This window comes from Carassius carassius, chromosome 7 (assembly GCF_963082965.1).
Source record: "Carassius carassius chromosome 7, fCarCar2.1, whole genome shotgun sequence".
NCBI lineage: Eukaryota > Metazoa > Chordata > Actinopteri > Cypriniformes > Cyprinidae > Carassius > Carassius carassius.
Genome location: NC_081761.1, coordinates 36,254,737 through 36,274,207, shown reverse-complemented (window position 1 = coordinate 36,274,207; position 19,471 = coordinate 36,254,737). Strand labels below are relative to the sequence as shown.

Here is a 19,471-nt window from a genome sequence, read left to right as displayed (position 1 = left end):
GACTAATAAGAAGTAATAAAGAAGACAAGAACACAACAAAATTACCAAGACTTAAACTAAAATTAAAATGAAAACTAAAAAAACAACAAAAGCCCATTCAAAATATAAAAAATTATATTATATTATATTATATTATATTATATTATATTATATTATATTATATTATATTATATTATGCGTTAGTTGGTAGTATTGTAGGAGTGGCTGTGATGCTGTAAATGTCCGTGTGTTCAGCTCATGTTTGAAGTGATGTGGTGTTTGTAGGTGTCTTCTGGAAAATCTCTGAAGCTGCTGCAGGAGCAATGGAGGATCTACACCAATGAGTGCATCCAGAGCTTCATGAGCACACCGCCGGCCGCAGGTCAGGCTCCTGACTGCTGGGTAATGTGTGCAGCGTCTGCTACTGTACTTCAGCAGCTGACCTGTGTCTGTGTGTTTCAGGGCCGGTGTGTAACAGGACGTTTGATCAGTACGTGTGTTGGCCCGATGGATCGCCGGGCACCACGGTCAACGTGTCCTGCCCGTGGTACCTGCCCTGGTACAGGAAAGGTAAAGCGTAGAAACATGTTGAAATTAATTCTGTCCAAATGAAATGCATGTTAATGCTGAACTTACTGTGAGAGGACGATAAAATGCAGCTGCTTCAGACAGAGAAATATACATAACACTTTTGTTTAACTGCTGGGGATGGAATTAATCACATGCTGTCAGACTGCTGAAATAAATGACTGCTCTCAGCGACTGCTGCTCTCTGACCTGTAAACGCTGTCATTTATGACATGAAGGCTGTATAATGACGGATTCCACCAAACTACTGCTCAGCTTCATGCTCTCAGACGCTCTTGTACAGCAGTTCTCACTTCAGATATCTAACATGACAGAAACACTGTCCTCCTCACATTCATCTCTGACTTATACCTAGAGAAATGTGCTTTGTCTCGATTAGACAGAGAAAAGAAGAAATCTCAACTCCTAACAGGTAATACCAGCTCATTACCAGCTGTCGGGCAGAAATCTGTCACTTAACAACCACAGCATGAATGTTTGACACAAAAGAACACAGTAAGACTGCTGCCATGTTAGAAAAGGACAGTCATATTCAAAAAGTGACAGTATAAATAAACTCTAACTGAAAAATAACATAAAATAAAATATTTTACATAATAAAACAACTATAATAAAACTAGTTGCCAAAGCAACACTAACTACCCTAAGTTTTTCGTCATCTATATTTAAATTTAGTTGAGGTTTATTTCAGTTCTCAAAACAGAAACTTTTTAGTAGTTTTAGTTTGATGATAACATCAATGATGTCTTTAATGTTTAATGCAGTGTTTACATGCACACTTTGTATGAAGATATTGTTGTTAATAAATCGATGTAATGCTAATCTACGAGTGTTCCCGCTGTGTTTGTGTCTGATCAGTTCATCAGGGGTTAGTTTACCGTGTGTGTGGCGCTGACGGCAGATGGGCTCATGGGAAAAACACCAGCGAGTGTGAGCAGGATGACCCTGGACAGGTGAGATGTGTGTTTAATGACTCGATGTTTCTGAGCGATGACGCTAGCACTCGGCTAACCCTTCTCTGTGTGTGTGTGTGTGTGTGTGAAGAAGCAGTATGGTCAGATCCTCAGCAGGTTCAGAGCCATGTACACCGTCGGATACTCTCTGTCTCTGGCAGCACTCACTCTCGCGCTGGCCATCCTGATCAGCTTCAGGTAAATATATTTGATCTTTATTCATCTGAATGAATCTTTGCTGGTTGAGTGATCTTCCTAATCACATCAAGACAGCAGAAACAACTGAAAACTCATCTCTCCAATGAACGCTTAACAGCATCCTGCTGACTTCTTAAAAATACTTCTTTAAAAAAATCCTTTTTTTATAGGCTTTCCCGCTTCCTACATCCCTCCTTCTTTTAGCTTGTACTATTCTGGAGAATGATGAAGCTGTACTGCTAGCACTTCTCATGTTATTGCCTCATGATGAATCTCCTGTTGTATTCCTCGTTTCTCTGGACTTAAGATAAAAGCTTCGGCTAAATGAATAAAAAGTAAATGTAATCAATCAAAGTAATCATGTATTCAATAAAAAAGTAACTGTAATCTGACTACAGCTATTCTAAAAATGTAACCTCATCTAATTGCGAGTGTTTGATTTGTGCAGTTGTTCACACAGTAATCGTCTGTTTCTCACAGGAAGCTGCACTGCATGAGGAACAACATCCACATGAATCTGTTCGGCTCCTTCATCCTGCGTGCTGTCTCCATCCTCTTCAAAGACGCGCTGCTGGATCAGATGAACAGCGCTCAGAGCGGCCCGCATCACTTCCAGGGGCAGCGCTGGGTCAGCGCTCAGGTACACGTCACTCTTTAATAGGGCTGTGAAAATTGCTCAAAAATGACGTTCGAATATTCCCTCCAAAAAAAACACGAATATTCGAACTATTCGAACATCTGGTGGCGCATATTGTCAATGACGCGCATTACGTCAATAACAGGACAAAATAATACAAAGAGACATAACTACTTGTATAGGTAGTCTATTTAAGTTTAAAAATATTTGACAACGTATTACCTACACAAAAACAAGGAAATCAACTAATGTCCAAGACTGCAGATCTCACGCTCTCTCAACCTCTCTGCGCATAACGGTTTAAATGCACAAAAAAATTTTCAGTGCTGATCAAGAGTTTTGTGCAAGCAATTTAAGGTCGCGAATTCTGTCCCAAATATAGCAGGCTTCATTCAGTGATTGAAACAAATATTATTAATTTTAATTGAAGTTTTACAGCATATAGAACTGACATTGAATGCTCCGAGCGAGCTGTGCTGTGGTAAACATGGAACTTTTCCTTGACATGAAACGATAAATAATCAAACCTCGGATCCATTGCTTGACAGAACTTCCCGAAACCTGCCCCATCCGCGATACTGATCCGTCTCATGTTCTTACAAATGAATGAAATTATTTTATCCGTTATGGCCTCTTGTCGTGTTGCAGACAAAGAGCTTGCGGCAGGCGATGCAAAGTAACGTTAAGTGTCAAGACGTGACTGTTTAGCTGGAGTTCCACACATTATGCCATGCTCATTTGGGTGCACATTTTTGAGATGTGACCGCATGGTTGAATGGTATGCTAACTGTATCTTGAATAGCTTGCATACAACTTTATCTCGCGGGTCAACAATTTTACCTCGCTTTCTCTGCTGCGGTCGAGTTGGGCTCTGCACTTGCTGTCATCTTCCATGAAGACGCGTCAACTTTCAGCAGTGATACTGTGCCAGACTCCTGTGACCTGTCCCTGAACCCTCAGGCGCGCTAGCGCGCCCACTCGCAAAGCAGACAGCCACGCCTCTACTACCGCGGATGTTTTTCCACATTTTTTTTTATTCGAATATTAATTTTCACCTTCGAAATTCGTTTTTTAAAAACTATTCGAATATATATTCGAATTTAGAATATTTGTTGACAGCCCTTATCTTTACACTGTTAGCTGGCAGGTGGAGCTGGATCCAGAGGAAAGTACAGGTGTGCTCAAGGACGTGTTGTTTACTCACTGTGATAAAGCTCTTCCGATCAGAGTCTTCTAGAAACGACATTGTTTCCTGGCAGATGCTGATGTGCCTTGTATAAAGACGACCAATCGGTTTTGATCTTGCTGGTTTGCAATATGTATCAAATTGGGGGCAGGAGATATGAATCAGCCAAATACTGCCAGTTAGTCACTCCTAAATGCATGTTTATCAAATGCACATTTTTCATCTGTTATTAACTGTATATATGGGTGTCTGTGTTCCTCAGACGGTGGGCAGCTGCCGCGCTGCGATGGTGATGATGCAGTACAGTGTCCTGGCCAACAACTACTGGCTGCTGGTGGAGGGTTTGTATCTGCACAGCCTGCTGGTCACCACCGTCTTCTCCGAGAGGAACTACTTCTACATTTACCTCTGCATCGGCTGGGGTGTGTGAGCCTACAGCATTCAAACATGCATAATCACGTCCTTTCAGAAGAGGGTTCATCTTATAATTGAAGTCTGGTCTGCTCAGAATTAGCACAAAGAATGACCATGAAACAGCACTCATTGTCATGTTCACCGTGAGGGCTTTGAGGCAACGTTCGGCCCTCCCTGAGACGTTTGAAGTGTTTCTGACACGGCTGACTTTGAAAAAGTTTTAAGAATTTGAAGAAGTCAGCTAAAAATCACTGATGAGCGAGGAAGTGTTTGTCTGGCAGACTGACGGTCCGGTGACTCTGTCTCTCTTGTGTTGCAGGTGCGCCGCTCATATTTGTGCTGCCTTGGATGACAGTCAAGTACCTGTATGAAAATGAAGAGTAAGTTTCCTCTACTTTAACTTTGACTAACAATGGCTCCAAAAAGTGTTTAAACACCTGCATCACACTTTTTTATGTAATTTTTCTTTTGCTCAGTGTCTTTATATCAGCTGGCATTCTGTTGATTTGAGTGTTTTAATGAATTCAAACTGAACTGATGTATTTTTTTGTCAAATGTTGACTTGCTTTTTTGTGTTTCTTGAAAATAAATACCACTCCAGGTTCATATTTAGTATGCAATGCAGTGACATTCAAATTTTTGTGACTGAAATGTCCAAATACATTTGGTGTTACTAAATGTAAGCATGTATATTGCCCTGATTTATGCAAAAAAGTATTTTTTTAGTAGATAACTTATGTTTTAGTGTTCATGAGTATGGTGTTTTATGTATAGAGAAAATTACTGTTACAATTAATGTTATGTTATGCTTTCTTTTAATAATAAATGATTACAAATGTAATATAATAGGGCTGCAGCTAACTATAATTTTTTTTTCTTAAAAAATTAAATGGACATTATTAAAAACATTAATTATGTGTGTGTGTGTGTATATATATATATGATTTCTGTATATAATTGTAATATAAGAGTTCTATATAATAACTGTACCTGTAAATATCTAAAATATTCCACATCCTGCCAAGTGTTGTCCTCCGAACAATGTACTATTTGAGGCCTATCAAATCAGATATAGTGAATTTAACCCTAAAATGCATCTGATATATTAAACCCTGCAGCTGATGTACAGTAAATGCTGATGTGCTGATGGATATGGAATGAGTTTGTGTGGGATCAGCACAGATATAGGAGGATAAAAGTGTTGGACAGTGAGACTAGTAGCTCTTTATGAGCCGTTCACATCGCTGATCTCCCCAAACAGTCATGTTCTGACTGAAAGCAGGAGAAAAGAGTCATAAAGCAGCCCATTGCTCTTAAATAATACACACTGATATGAGAAACTCTTACACGTGTGTGAACCGGCGTGATCTCTTTAGTGTTCATGGGTATTTGTGATTAAAGTGCATTTGGTTTTAGTCATTGGTTCTGGCCAATGGTCCTGACTCAGACACGCCCCCTCTTCCTCTGCACCAATCAGGTGCTCTTATGATGAGCTATAACAAGTGGTATAACAAGTCTCAGTTAGGTAAACATGTGAACATAGCAAGCTTTTAAATAATATAATAAATAAAAAGAAAACATAGAATAAAAAAGAATAGAGCAAGCTAGTGTTAGAGGTCTTTACACAAACACACACACACGTACACACAATTGCATAATAAACGAAAAGAAAATAGAATACAAAAATATTAGAAAAGGTAGTTAATTTTTTTTAAAGGGTAACTAAACCCCTGGTCAGAGCCTGACTCCAGCCACTGGCAATATTTGAAAAATGCTGAAAAGTGGGCAGAGCACAGCGGAGACAGAGGGGATGAACCGAGGGCGTTGCTGAGCGGGTGGGGCGTGAACATGAGACCCGCAGTGACGGATTGATTGACAGCTGCTGTCAGACTCGCTAAAATGGAAAGTGACTGTAGTGACGCAAGTAGCTTTGCAACAGAGAGTTCATTTGAAGTAAAGGACTTTTCTCCCTCACCTTCCACCGACAGGATGTCGAGGTGTCTGTTCATATAAATTCGAGCCGCTGGCTCGAGCTGCGGTCTTAACTCCCGCACCGCGTCGCTATCAGCGCGAGCTGTGTGGAGAAGCCCATTTCCACCTCGATTGCGTTGGAGAAGCAATCCCGCGTAAAATGCAGTTTGCACACTCCAGCTCTAGGCAGGAACTCGCGGTCTTCAAGGCCAAGTGCATGCAACCACTGCAAACTATGCAGTCCAGCAGTGCTGTTGCAACCAGCAAAACTACACCTACGTACCATCCTCACCACTGTACTAAATACAGATAAATCTACGCTAACTTGAAGCTATCCTAACTGATGCAATACTATGTTAGTAACTATGCTTCTAACAATACTAATGTTACACTAACAACTATGCTAATTAACTACATAGGCTACACAAAATAATCTCAATAACTATATAATTGCTATGCTAATAGATGCTATAATAGTCTATCCTGGAACAAGATGGTTTTATACTGCCAAGGGCGTTGTAGCTCGTACCAAGGGGCGTGGTGAGCTGGAAACTGCTTACGTCACCTGCCACTGCTTATGTCACTTGCCACCGCAACATCCAATAGGAAAAATCAACTGCAGTAGCCACCGTTCAACCTGAAGAGGGCAGAACTCAGAAGTTTTTATACCATATATTGTAGAATTAAAACACTTTATACTCAAATGTCAAAAAAGTTACTCGAATCAATGAACAGCACTAATAAAGCCCCATTCTTACAGATCATTAACTAAAAAACGTTGGTTTAGGGTTTAGTTACTCTTTAAGAATAGAAGTAGAATAGTGAGTGTTAAAGTTAGTGGGTCAAATAAAGATGGAAGAGGTGGGTTTTAAGCCGATTTTTGAAGATGGCTAAGGACTCAGCTGCTCGGATTGAGTTGGGGAGGTCATTCCACCAGGAGGGAACATTTAATTTAAAAGTCCGTAAAAGTAACTATGTGCTTCTTTGGGATGGCACAATCAATCAATGTACACTTGCAGAACACAAGATTCTAGAGCGCACCTAAGTCTCAAGTAACAAATTTAGGTAAATGGGTGCAGAGCCAGTGGTAGTTTTGTAGGCAAACATCAATGCCTTGAATTTTATGCGAGCAGCTATTGGAAGCCAGTGCTAATTGATAAATAGAGGTGTGACGTGTATTATTTTTGGCTCATTAAAAATTTATTCTGGATTAATTGTAAAGGTTTGATAGAACTGGCTGGAAGACCTGCCAAGAGGGCATTGCAATAGTCTAGCCTGGACAGAACAAGAGCTTGAACAAGGAGATGTGCAGCATGTTCCGAAAGAAACGGCTTGATCTTCTTGATGTTGAATGAAGCAAATCTGCCGGATCGGATAGTTTTAGCAATGTGGTCTGAGAAAGTCAGCTGATCATCAATCATAACTCGAAGGCTTCTAGCTGGTTTTGAAGGAGTTATGGTTGATGTGCCTAACTTGATGGTGAAATTGTGATGAAACAATGGCTTTGCTGGAATCACAAACAGTTCTGTCTTGGCAAGGTTGAGTTGAAGGTGATGGTCCATCATCCAGCAAGAAATGTCTGTTAGACAAGCTTAGATGCAAATTGCCACCTTTGGATCATTAGGATGGAATGAGAGGTAGAGTTGAGAGTTGAGCCATGTTTCCGAATGACAGAACCTAATGATGCCATGTAGACAGAAAAGAGAAGTGGTCCAAGAACTGAGCCTTGAGGCACACCAGTAGTTAGATGTTATGACTTGGACACCTCACCTCTCCAAGATACTTTAAAGGACCTATTTGATAAGTAAGACTCAAACCACTGAAGTGTGGTTCCTGAGATGCCCTTTGCCAGTAGAGGTGATAGGAGGATCTGGTGGTTAACCGTGTCAAAAGCAGCGGACAGATAAAGCAGGATAAATACTGAAGATTTGGATTCCACTCTTGCCAGTCTTAGAGCTTCAACAACTGAGAGCAAGGCAGTCTCAGTTGAATGTCCACTTCTGAAGCCAGATTGGTTTCTGTCAAGGAGGTTGTTGTGTGTGAGAAATGTAGAGGCTTGGTTGAACACAGCTCGTTCAAGTGTTTTTGCAATGAAAGGAACAAGGGAAACTGGTCTGTAGTTCTCTAAAAGATGGGTTGAGGGTGGGTTTCTTAAGTAGTGGAGTTATGTGAGCCTGACTTAATGATGAGGGAAAACCCCAGTGTTAAGGGATGTGTTGATGATGTGAGTGAGTGCAGGTACAACTGCAGGAGAAATGGCTTGAAGGAGATGAGATGGAATAGGATCAAGCGGGCAAGTAATAGGGTGATTAGAAAGGATGAGTTTTGAGACTTCTGCCTCAGAGAGTGAAAAGAAGGATGTAAATTGAGCACTGATGTCTTTAATTTTATTAATGAAAAACGTGGCAAAGTCGTCAGCTATTAGAGATGAAGCAGGAGGGGGAGGAGGAGTACAAAGAAGTGAGGAAAATGTTTCAAAAAGCATGCGAGAGTTAGACGAATTGTAAATTTTTTATGGTATTATGTCATTTTATGGAGACATTAGCAGAGAAGGAAGATAGGAGTGACTGATACACATTAAGGTCAGTATTATTTTTAGATTTGCGCCCACATCTTTTCAGCAGCTCTAAGCTTAGAACGGTGTTCGCGTAGAACATCAGATAACCAAGGGGCAGAAGGGGTGTTACGGGCTGGCCTGGAAGATAGAGGGCAATCAGTGTCTAAACAGGATGTAAGAGTGGAGCAGAAAGTATCAGTAGCACTGTTAGCATCAAAAGATGCTAACAGTTTGGGGGAAGGAAGTGAAGATGAAACCATTGCAGATAGCGGGGAGGGTGAAAGTGTATGTAGGTTACGTCAAAAGATGACATGTGGAGGGGTAAGGGATGTGTCAGGGACCATGTTGAGGTTAAGAGTGAGGAGGAAGTGATCCGACGTGTGCAGTGGAGTAATCAGAACATGATCAGTAGAGCAGTGACACGTATAAATAAGGTCCAATTGGTTGCCTGATTTGTGAGTAGCAGTAGTTGACACTCGGTTGAGATCAAAAGAGGTAAGCAGAGTGTGGAAATCAGAGTGTGTGTCACCTAACAGAGACTCAACAGGTCTCTGTTAAGGCCATGAGATTAAGCTTTGAATGACTAATAATAGAAGTAATGAAATCGGCTTTGTTTACAGCAGACTGGCAATTCCAATAGAGACCAATAGAAAAAGAAAGTAGTGTATTAGCAAATATAGGCAAAGTGCGCAGGTTGTTAATATTGCGCTGCCTACATTGTGTGATGTGTGGTTTGCGAGTAGTAGTGATAGTAGGGATGGAAACACATAGTAAGAATTGGTTATAAACAAGAAACAACTGAAACAGAAATGAAACAAGGAGAAGGAAAAAGAGATTAATCAAAACAATACTTATATTCCCTGGCAGTGTCCCTGCCCAGTGGAGTCGCACGGTAGAGTCAATGGTCTTTACACTCTTCGGTTTTCACACGAGGAAGGCTTAACTGGAGGGCTGCCGTGGTATACTAATCTTTTTTTTTATACCCGACAAAATGGAAATTGAATCCAGCTGAACGCACTTTACTGTTTATTACAACAAATGTGTGATGCTGTCAAGTGTTTCTTAGCAACAATAACTGCGCTAAACACTAATGAGACAAGAAATAAATAGACTTACGATCTGCTTTTAACTCCCGCTGATTTAACTGCTTCTCACAAAGGGTATTTCTTTACACTGTCTCGGCTAGCGCTTGAAACGCACGTTATTCTTTATCACAACAAATGTCTAAGCAAGCACACAACACTGACAACGTATGCGATAGAGTACAAGACCAAACACAGCACATCTCTCAGCACGACTTTATAAAGTCTTTCTTGAACTGAATAAATGAGAGTCCTGGTGAGGGATTATTGGACGGCACATAGCTCAAACACTCCCAGTCCTGCACGACTACAGAGGATTCAGAACCATTTGTGAAGGTTTAGATATTTAAAATTGGACAAAAATGTACAAATAACTCTGAGAACTAATGAGATCAGTTTGAACAGATGTTCACAGGTGTGTGAGTGGGATTTATTAGAACTGGTTATTAAGCCACTGAAGAAAAAACTTCTTAAGTGCTCAGTTTAGGAAAGAACAGAAACACACTCACACACACACACACCTGCAAGTCAATATAAAATCTAAACTCACTCTGTTTACTTGTTTCTTGACTTACTGTGAACTATTTCTCTATAATCTTTCATCAAATCGCAAGAAACTTGCTCTATGGAAGGTCTTTTAGTTCTAACCATACAATCAATCCTTCATGAATTAAATATAGGCATGTGCTTCAGATTTATGTTGTTTCTCATTAAAAATGCTATTTTATTCTGAAATATGTCCATACTGTAACTGTGTATGAAAAATGGGTTGCAAAAAGCTTTCCAGGTTGAACTCAAAATTGAATTCCTTGTTTCACCAGTGTTATGAAAAAATGAATGATGGATTAGGTTTTAACAGTTTGACACATTTTTCATGCTTAAATGGATTATGAAATTTTATCATATGCAGATGCTGGGAAAGGAATATCAACATGGGCTATTGGTGGATCATCCGTTCTCCCATTCTGTTTGCGTATCTGGTAAGAGACTCACGCACAGATTTAAGGCCTGTTATCATCCATAGTACTGCACAATATTGGTCTTCTGTTAATAATGCACAATGAAGTCACATCATCTTCTGCTTTAAATGTTTCCACTGATTCTATTGTGACTGGCTGTCAATGTGATTCCAACTATATCATCAATCTGTGGTGGGAATTTTGCTTTTAAAGTTTTCTTTTACATCTCATCCCATTCAATCCATATGAAACTGAACCTAGCTAACAATTTTTAGCTCCCAGAACGTTCCCAAGAATGTTCCCTGTTGGTTAGCCAGGAACGTTTTCTTAATGTAAATAGAATGTTCTCTAGAGGTGAGGGGAACGTTGCAAAGAAATAAAACTTATAAATAACCCGCAGGGAACATTCTAGGATCGTTCTCTCTAGGTTATAAAATAAAATCTAAAAAGAACCTACATGGAACATTCTTATATGGTTTGGGAATTGAACGTTTGGGGAACGTTCTGTGTTTGTTGGGGGTATAAATGCAGCCTCGAATATCAATGAAACTGTTCGTCATGCATCTATGTGTTGCATATGGATGGGCTGGAGTATTGAGATTCAAGCGGTCTCTAATATGATTCTGCATTCGCATGCTCACATTATCTGAGGACAAGTTCATTCAGCAAGTGCCTCGGGCTCAGGAACACTTCATGACCTCTGCGTGTTACTGAGCGTTTGTTCTGCACACTCATCAATGCATAGAAAAATACTCTGGGGGCTTTACAAAGTAATAAAAGCAATTACTGTACAATGTTGACATAATGTTTATATAACTTGGCTAATATATGATGCAGAATTTAACACACCTTCAGGCATTATTTTTGTTGTTTTAGAGTATTTAACTAGGGTAGCATTATGTATTTTTGTAACTTTATGCTCTCATCAATTTACACGCGCACATAACTGTGCATTCATGCTTTTCATATATTAAGTGTACATTGAAAAGAGTTCACAAAATCTGTTCAACAAATCATCAGCTGTTCAAAACTGAAATTATCGTTGATTGTGTCAGTTACTGTGTTCGATCATCTCATAAACTCAGTAAGAATCAAATATAAGAGAAATCCGTATGTTTGATTTTATAACAATGGTTTGTTTTACTCACTTATTGATTTGTGTTTGTCACAGTAATTCTGGTCAGGCTTTAGAAGTTTGAGGGAACAGAATGGAAGCATTATAAAGTTCAAATAGAGCGATCCCATTAATGTCTATGTGAGGATTGTGATAATGCATTACACTTTGACATGTTATCATGTACAGTAATGGAACACACATCATATCAGTCCCAGAGATTTGAACCTCTCTCTCTCTCTCTCTCTCTCTCTTTCTCTCTCTCTTTCTTTCCTTCTGGAATAGATTAATTTCATTATATTCATTCGTATAATAAAAATTCTGATGTCCAAGCTGAAGGCGCATCAGATGAGATACACAGACTACAAGTTCAGGTAAACACCGACATCTTTTATTTTTCATGCATCCAGGGCTCATGCTCTCATTAAATGTGTGTCTCTAGCTCTCTCGTTTGTTCTCCTCAGGCTGGCCAAGTCCACGCTCACGCTGATTCCTCTGCTGGGAATTCACGCCATCCTCTTCACCTTCGTCATTGATGAGTCCGTGCAGAAGGAGTCTCTTCTGAGGCTGATCCGCCTCTTCTACGATCTCCTGTTTAGCTCCTTTCAGGTCAGAGGGCAAAGGTCGCTCGCCCACCATCATCATCAGATCATATTATTTAGAGCCCTTAAAGAGATGCTTTCTGAATGGATAGTATCTGCTGTGAGATGGCAGCAGATGGTTGAGGTTCATGTGTGTTGTTGTCTGTAATCATAGGGTCTGCTCGTGGCCATCCTTTACTGCTTTGTCAACAAAGAGGTGAGAGATGTGTCTCTTTTTCGAAAAGCATTTCTTAAATGATCTATAGCATCTACAAGTAGCATCCTTGTGGAGCCTTTCATGTGGAGCATGAACATTTGACCTTTTTTCATATTTAATCCATTTGATTCATTTTATTTTTCGCCATCAGTATTAATTTATTTATTTTTGGTCATATCACTCTTGCTGTGAATAGTACTTTGTCTCAATAGTCTGTATTTCTCCGGCTCTCCAGGTCCAGAGCGAGATGCTGAAGAAGTGGAAGAGGTGGAAACTAGGCAAGGACATTGAGGAAGAGTACCGTCACACCCACAGCCAGACGCCACATGCCAAAGGTGGTAGCATGGCCCCTGTGATGACCCACGAATGCCCTGAAACCCCAGAGCTGGCGGCCACGGCCTCAACAGAGTCCCAGCGTCTGGTGACAGGCCTTCAGAATGGAGCGAGCTGGAACCGGGGCCGCGTGAGGCTGCAGTTGACCTCCGAGCCACAGGATGGCGCTAGTAACTGCAGCTCTCTGACAGAAGACATTTGTCTGGAAGAGCGTCCCCTCAGCAGTGAATGCTCGGCAGCGATGACAGAAACCAATGTTTGAGAACATAACGCTAATGGCATTTTTTTATTACTAATGGATCAATGGAGATGATGTTACAATCCAGATGTGGTCTTCATGTTACCAAACAGGCCTCTATCATGAGAAAGCATGGAGATGTGGATCTAGTAACCTTTAAAAACAAACCGCAGTTATCTCCTGAGTTGGTAAATTACCAAATAGTATTATTTATATTATATATTTAAGAGACAATGGGCGATTTTGGCTGGGAAATTGTAAATTCTTTGGCAAAAAACAGAGTATTCTTTTGACTTAACAATAACCTGGAAACCACCCAGAATAATGTCTTTGTGGTGGAAATGCCAATTATATTTCCCTTTACAGATGCTTTTAACTGAAGCGACTTACAATAGAGGAGCATAAACTATTTGTTACCGAGCTAACAATATTCCAAATATTTAAGAACAGGCTTATTAGAAACCTGGATTAGCAGAATTTAGAAAATGTGTGTCTCCGGCTGCTGCTCGATAGTTTTGATGGTCTCAGCAGTTGGAGTGGAGGCTGGCAGCTCATTCCTACAGAGAGGAGCACAGAGGGTAAAGGGTCTGGATAATGTCTTCATGCCCTGTTGTGAAGTTATTTACCCACTCAGGAGTTAAAACCCCTTTCATTGTATTGCCCTTTAAGTAACGCTCACGAAAACATCTCACACTGGCAGATAAGCTGTGAGCATCCATAATGCAGTTTTATTTTTACTGAACACTAACCACGGACAGAAAAGAAAACTCATCACTTGCTCAACATTCAATCACCTGATCTTGATGTTTCATGTGGGGTGTTCAGTTGCTATTGTGACCAGGTGCTTTAATAAACGATGGCAGACCCTCAGTGGAAGCTTTTAAACTTACAGTGTTTACTCACTATATTATCATCCACACACATCGCAGGAGTGTCATTCTTACATTCATCGGGACATAAAACAGCTCAACTGAGAGGTTCCCCTTTGAGGCTTCTTGAATTGTGGTGGATCTTTAACAGCATTCAAGACCATTACTTAACATGACATGCTAAATCATTCTGTATTTGGGTGAAAATTGTGTATTTCAATGCAAGACTGAAACAGTCTCCCTGTTCATGATGCATTATTTACTGAAGCAAACCACAAGGTATGAGACATTATGATTATAAATATCTATGATTATACATTGATAATATATGAATATATGTTGTTAAAGTGTGGTGTTGAGCGCAGCATGCAGTGCTTTCTCAACCTTAAGTGAATTATTGCTTTTATAGAAGAAATATTAGCTAATAAAAATAATGAGGCAAAACCACACATTAGTGTCACATGCCATCTTCTGGCTTCAAGATCTAGTTCATAATAAAACACAAAGTTACTATGCACCAAAATAGGCAGAAATGCAGTGATTTTATGAGTGGGTGTTTTTCGTCATCACTGTTTTTATATAGAAGATATATATATATATATATATATATATATATATATATATATAGACTAATCAGAAGCCAGTTTTTTTTTCCCTCAGTTTAATAGAATCAGTTTAGAATGCTGCTAATCATTTCCATTTTTTATGCTTATAAGGTTGACACCGAAAAGAGTTCAAACCTGACCACTGAATCGCAAGTGACTACCACCAAGCTTCAATAACGTATTAATAATGCATCATAAACATGAAGCTTCGTATGTAGTCCTGGACGTCATGTGATTGTGATCTGCATCATTTGAATGTTTTGTGCTTTGTGGAAAGAATCTGTATGGAAGAGTTAAGCTATGGTACATGTGTAAATCGATTTTGTTATTGCCTGCGAGAACAAGCAGTAAAGAGGGAGAAAAAGACGTCAAAACCCAAAGAAAAACTGTTGAAATAAAACTCTCAATCTGTCTGGTTGTTTAGTCTGTTGTGAGTGGCTTTGATTTACTGTAGCATGATGATTGTTTCTTATGGAGATCTCTGGGAACTCACTGAAGCCACTGTGGACCACTCTGGCTCCATAAATCACTCACAACACACACACACGGACATTATTACCACTGTAACATCCAAATATCATCCATCATGCGTTGATTAGCCAAGAACAAAGCAGCTTGACCATAAGTGTAAGTGCAAGTGAATATATATGAATGCACACACACACACACACACACACACACACATAAACAGGCCTGCCCAAGTGAGGGATGTACCTATTATTCCCCTTTCATTAATTCTTTTCTCAGGTCATTTGCTGAAAGCCCATTTCCTCTCAATCTTTATGATGCAGTAATTTCAGTTAATGAGGCAGCTATTTCATATATGTTTCAGCGTTCTTCTCTAGCATAAGGTCTGATCAACCCTCTCCCATCACAGAGCCTGACCTCACATCCTGGAAAATGTTTCACAAGCCTGCCGTCGTCCTTTCCACAGCATTTTTTTTTACGGACCTGAATGGATAATTTGACCGGGAATAGCTCTGAGAATGTAATTGTGTGTCATTTACAAAAGATTTGTGCAGTCAAACTGGGGCTGTTTGGATCCTTCATTTACCCTGGTGTTTGACATCAGCACACCTGATTCTAAATGGTCCGGTTACAATGGAAGCAAACTTTGAAAAACATGAAACTTTGAATACAAACGTCAGTCTTAGCAGTGCCTCTCTAGGTTATTCAGTGTTTGTTGTCATGTACAGTAGTTAACAAATTTTACATTAGCCTTTTACAATGATAGATTTATCTTGGGGATTTCAAAAAATGCTCTCTCTCTCTCTCTTTCTCATGTTATATACATTTTAGGGGAAAAAAAACATTCTAAATTCTGGAAAGTTCTTTTCATTTTTGATAATCTTTTAATATGTTGTCAAAAACGTTCTTAGAACAATATTCTCTGAACGTCCTTATGTTGTTTGTGCTTGATGAACATTCTAAGAACCTTAGAATTTGGGTGCTAAATAGGAAAAGGATCTGCCGCCCGCAGTTGATTTTGATATTCTAGGTATTATCAAATTGCGTGAGTTTTTAGAACGTAGCAGACGTGGACCACTATAATGTAACAAAAGCTTGTTGAAATACTGAGGTGCTAAACCATTCAGGGCTTTATAATAAGCAAGATTTTAAAATCTATACGATGTTTGATAGGGAGCCAGTGCAGTGTTGACAGGACGGGGCTAATATGGTCATACTTCCTGGTTCTAGTAAGAACTCTAGCTGATGCTTTTTGCACTCGCTGTAGTTTGTTTACTAAGTGTGCAGAACAACCACCCAATAAAGCATTACAATAATCTAACCTTGAGGTCATGAACGCATGGATTATCATTTCTGTATGTGACATTAAGAGCACCTCGTAATTAAGATATATTTTTGAGATGGAAAAATGCAGTTTTACAAATGCTAGAAACGTGGATTTCTATGAAAAGATAGCTATCAAATATTTAACCAATAAAAAGCATTTAAAAGAGCTTGTTAAACTGTCAGGGAAACCTTGTAACTTCATCCCACCTCCATTCAGAATGAAGCGATGCGAAGCACACAGCTTGGAGACAGATCTCAGCTTGTTCGCAATGCAAGGGTATATAACTGATGTTTGAATAAATACAGCGTTTTTCTGTAATTGGCCAAACAAAGTTAAATCTTTTTTTATTTATCTTATTTTTCTTACTCAATTATTCTTATTGTATTTTTCTAGTGTTCTATAACTGAAAAAAAAACTGTGCAGTGGTATGTTTAATGACTAAATAGTTTGTAGAAGCCTTGGGAAATATATTTTCTTATATTTGGGGGGTGGGGGGTGTAGAAATAGTCTAAGAAAAATATTTGCAGGAGTCATTTTTTATGATATTCAGATTTGAAATAGAAACTCATGAGACATGTAACTTCTGGATTGCTCCAGGACTCATTTCATGTATTTTTTAATCAAATAAGTGTAGTAAAAAAAAAAATTCAAGGCACTTCAGTGTCTATAACTTTTAATATTTTTGAGCATTATCAAATCTGGTTGATAAAAAGTAAAGCCCAAAAGGGTCTTCTTTCCAAAAACACCAATATTATGTTTATAACACACTGAAGTAGGAAACTGTTACAATTATAAGTTAGGTAGAGCACTTTCAGCTGTGAGTCCCATAATGGGGGGTGCTGGCTAACAGGTTAACTGATTTTATTTGAGTCCACTGAGAAGGAATATTTCTTAGCATAAAACTGTAAACACTTAATCTGTGAAAGTAAAGTAACTAAAACACGGATTTAACTCAGATCACTGTAAAGAGATAATCTCTGCATCAATGCCAGTTACTGTCTTTAGACAAAACATCCGTGTTTGTGGCTCACCATTGACTGAAGCACAGGCACTACTCTCCAAAAGAATGGTGAACCACAAAACTACATTAACATATCTCTAGAGCAAATACACATTAATGCGCTATATAAATATAACTAAAAATAGGCTATAGATATTCAGTATGTGACCCAAAGTAACTAGTAACTAACTACTTGTGTAGTTCTTTTTTCCGATACTTTTTTACTCTTACTCAAGTAACTATACTTTTACATCATAGCATCCTTTTACTTGTAAATCATAGCTGGAATCTACAGAGAGTTTAAAGGGGAAAATGTCTAGATGTTCTGATAATGAAACCACATCCTATGTAAGTTTAGCACTCTTTAAAAAAACAAGGTGCACTCCCTAAGAGAGCACAGCTCGTCTGAGCACATAAACTGCAAGACATAAGAAACAATAATGGAATCTGAGAACATTTATATACGAAAAAATGTTAACAGATCTGGACCTCGAGCACAGAGACGCCACCAAACTGATGGAAACGCTGGAAAGTGCAGTAAGCAGATCGTTTCATTTGAAGCAGAGACAGTTAATGTTTGAGAAACTGAAAATTGTTATATAAAATGTAAATAACTGTTCTCTAGGAACAATGTGTCTATGTTTCTGCTTTTATATTAAAAGTATTAACAGAATATTTTTCTTGGTTGCAGATTTTACTGTATATCATGAATTTTATAGTCTAGAATATCTAGAATTTTGTTTTTTTATAATAGGTCATACTTTTAAAAAGCATTGTCAGTTACTTACAACTGTCAATTTGAAATGTTAACAATCATAATAATTACCAAATAATAGAGAGTGAACTGTTATTAATTGATTTTTGTATCTTCTTTCTGTTTGTCAGGAGGAAGTAGATGTTTGGTGTTGATCACAGTGTGTTTCCAGATTATTTGTGTTCTTCTGCTGATCAACAACATACTGCTGCACATCACCATCAGAGCAGAGAGAGACCTGATGAAGAGTTACAAGAGCAAAGTTGAAGAGTTACAGGAGAATTACACTGATCTAATGACTGAAAAACTGCAGAGCAACTTCAGCTCTTTGAGGCAGAAGAACCTGGAGACCAAAGTTAGAAATCTTACTGAAGAGAAAAACCAGTTAAAGAGAGATTTTAACGAGGTGGGCTCAGTTAGTTTTTTCCTATCCACTGAGTTGAAGAGCTGGTCTGAGAGCAGACAGTACTGCAGGGATCATGGAGCTGATCTGATCATTATCAAGAGTGAAGAGAAGCAGGTGAGTTTGTCTCAGTGCCTGTTAAAGGGGACCTATTATGCCCCTTTTCACAAGATTTAAAATAAGTCTCTGATGTCCCCACAGTGTGTATGTTAAGTTTTTACTCAAAATACTTTACGGTTAATTTGTATAGCTTGTTGAAAATGCCACTTTTAGGGTATGAGCCAAAACGCATTATTTTCATGTCTTCCCCTTTGAAAGCAAATGAGCTGGTGCTCCAGAGAATAGTGCAGAGCATCAAGAGCTCAAGCTCCTGCAATACCGGTGCATGTCTTTGCGAATAAACACTCCACTATTAGCACAAGCCTGTCATCTTTACAGAAAATGCACTTGGTTTAAAAGTCAGTCATTTGCTTGTACTGTGCATAAAAAAATGCACTTTATGAATTACACAGATGTGATCACAGTGCGATAAAAAATAACTCATGCTATTTCAAACTTTATAAGCCTCACTTGATTATGAGCTCGACTATTTCCAGTGCTCGAAATGTGATGTCACATTAGCAGCAATGCTGAAAACGTAAATAAATAAATAAAATTACAGTGAGTGGATTTTTTAAATTATAGGTTTTGTTTACACACACTGCCAACAAACAATTATGTCCAAGCAACATGTGAAAGTAAATTTTGAATATTAGGTCCCCTTTAATGAATGATAGCAATCACACTTACTCCTGTTTTTATTCACACAGAGGTTGATAACTTCATTAACCAAAGAGAGACTGTGGATTGGTTTGTCTGACACAGAGCAGGAGGGCATCATGAAATGGGTGGATAATTCAACACTGAATAAAGGGTAAGTGCTAAATATCACAGTGTATTTGTTTTAATCTTTTGATTCTCATTATGAAACCACAACCTTCAGAAAACAGCACAAGACAAAATTCAAATACATTTTAAATACCTAAATTATATTAAGAA

General features: G+C 38.8%; 2 protein-coding genes across 4 annotated transcripts in view; both read left to right on the top strand.

Moving 5' to 3' along the window:
* The window catches only part of LOC132144093 (glucagon receptor-like), a 44,719-nt gene extending 30,263 nt beyond the window's left edge, over positions 1-14,456 (top strand). For 2 of the 3 annotated variants that reach the window (XM_059554836.1, XM_059554834.1), the window contains 12 exons: positions 265-361; positions 442-549; positions 1,426-1,520; positions 1,612-1,718; positions 2,199-2,358; positions 3,804-3,963; positions 4,275-4,335; positions 10,476-10,545; positions 11,924-12,012; positions 12,103-12,247; positions 12,395-12,436; positions 12,672-14,456. In XM_059554836.1, the coding sequence (XP_059410819.1) occupies positions 265-361; positions 442-549; positions 1,426-1,520; positions 1,612-1,718; positions 2,199-2,358; positions 3,804-3,963; positions 4,275-4,335; positions 10,476-10,545; positions 11,924-12,012; positions 12,103-12,247; positions 12,395-12,436; positions 12,672-13,031 (1,494 nt within the window). In that variant the 3' untranslated portion in view covers positions 13,032-14,456. The remainder of the gene's footprint in view (positions 1-264; positions 362-441; positions 550-1,425; positions 1,521-1,611; positions 1,719-2,198; positions 2,359-3,803; positions 3,964-4,274; positions 4,336-10,475; positions 10,546-11,923; positions 12,013-12,102; positions 12,248-12,394; positions 12,437-12,671) is intronic. The other variant, XM_059554835.1, reaches the window with a different exon arrangement.
* Positions 14,457-17,684: 3,228 nt separating this feature from the next.
* Positions 17,685-19,350, top strand: LOC132143251 (C-type lectin domain family 4 member M-like). Its single transcript, XM_059553378.1, has 3 exons — positions 17,685-17,813; positions 18,162-18,550; positions 19,243-19,350. The coding sequence occupies exons 1-3, from the start codon at positions 17,717-17,719 to the stop codon at positions 19,348-19,350; spliced, it is 594 nt and encodes a 197-aa protein (XP_059409361.1). The 5' UTR covers positions 17,685-17,716.
* The last annotated feature ends 121 nt before the right edge of the window (positions 19,351-19,471 follow it).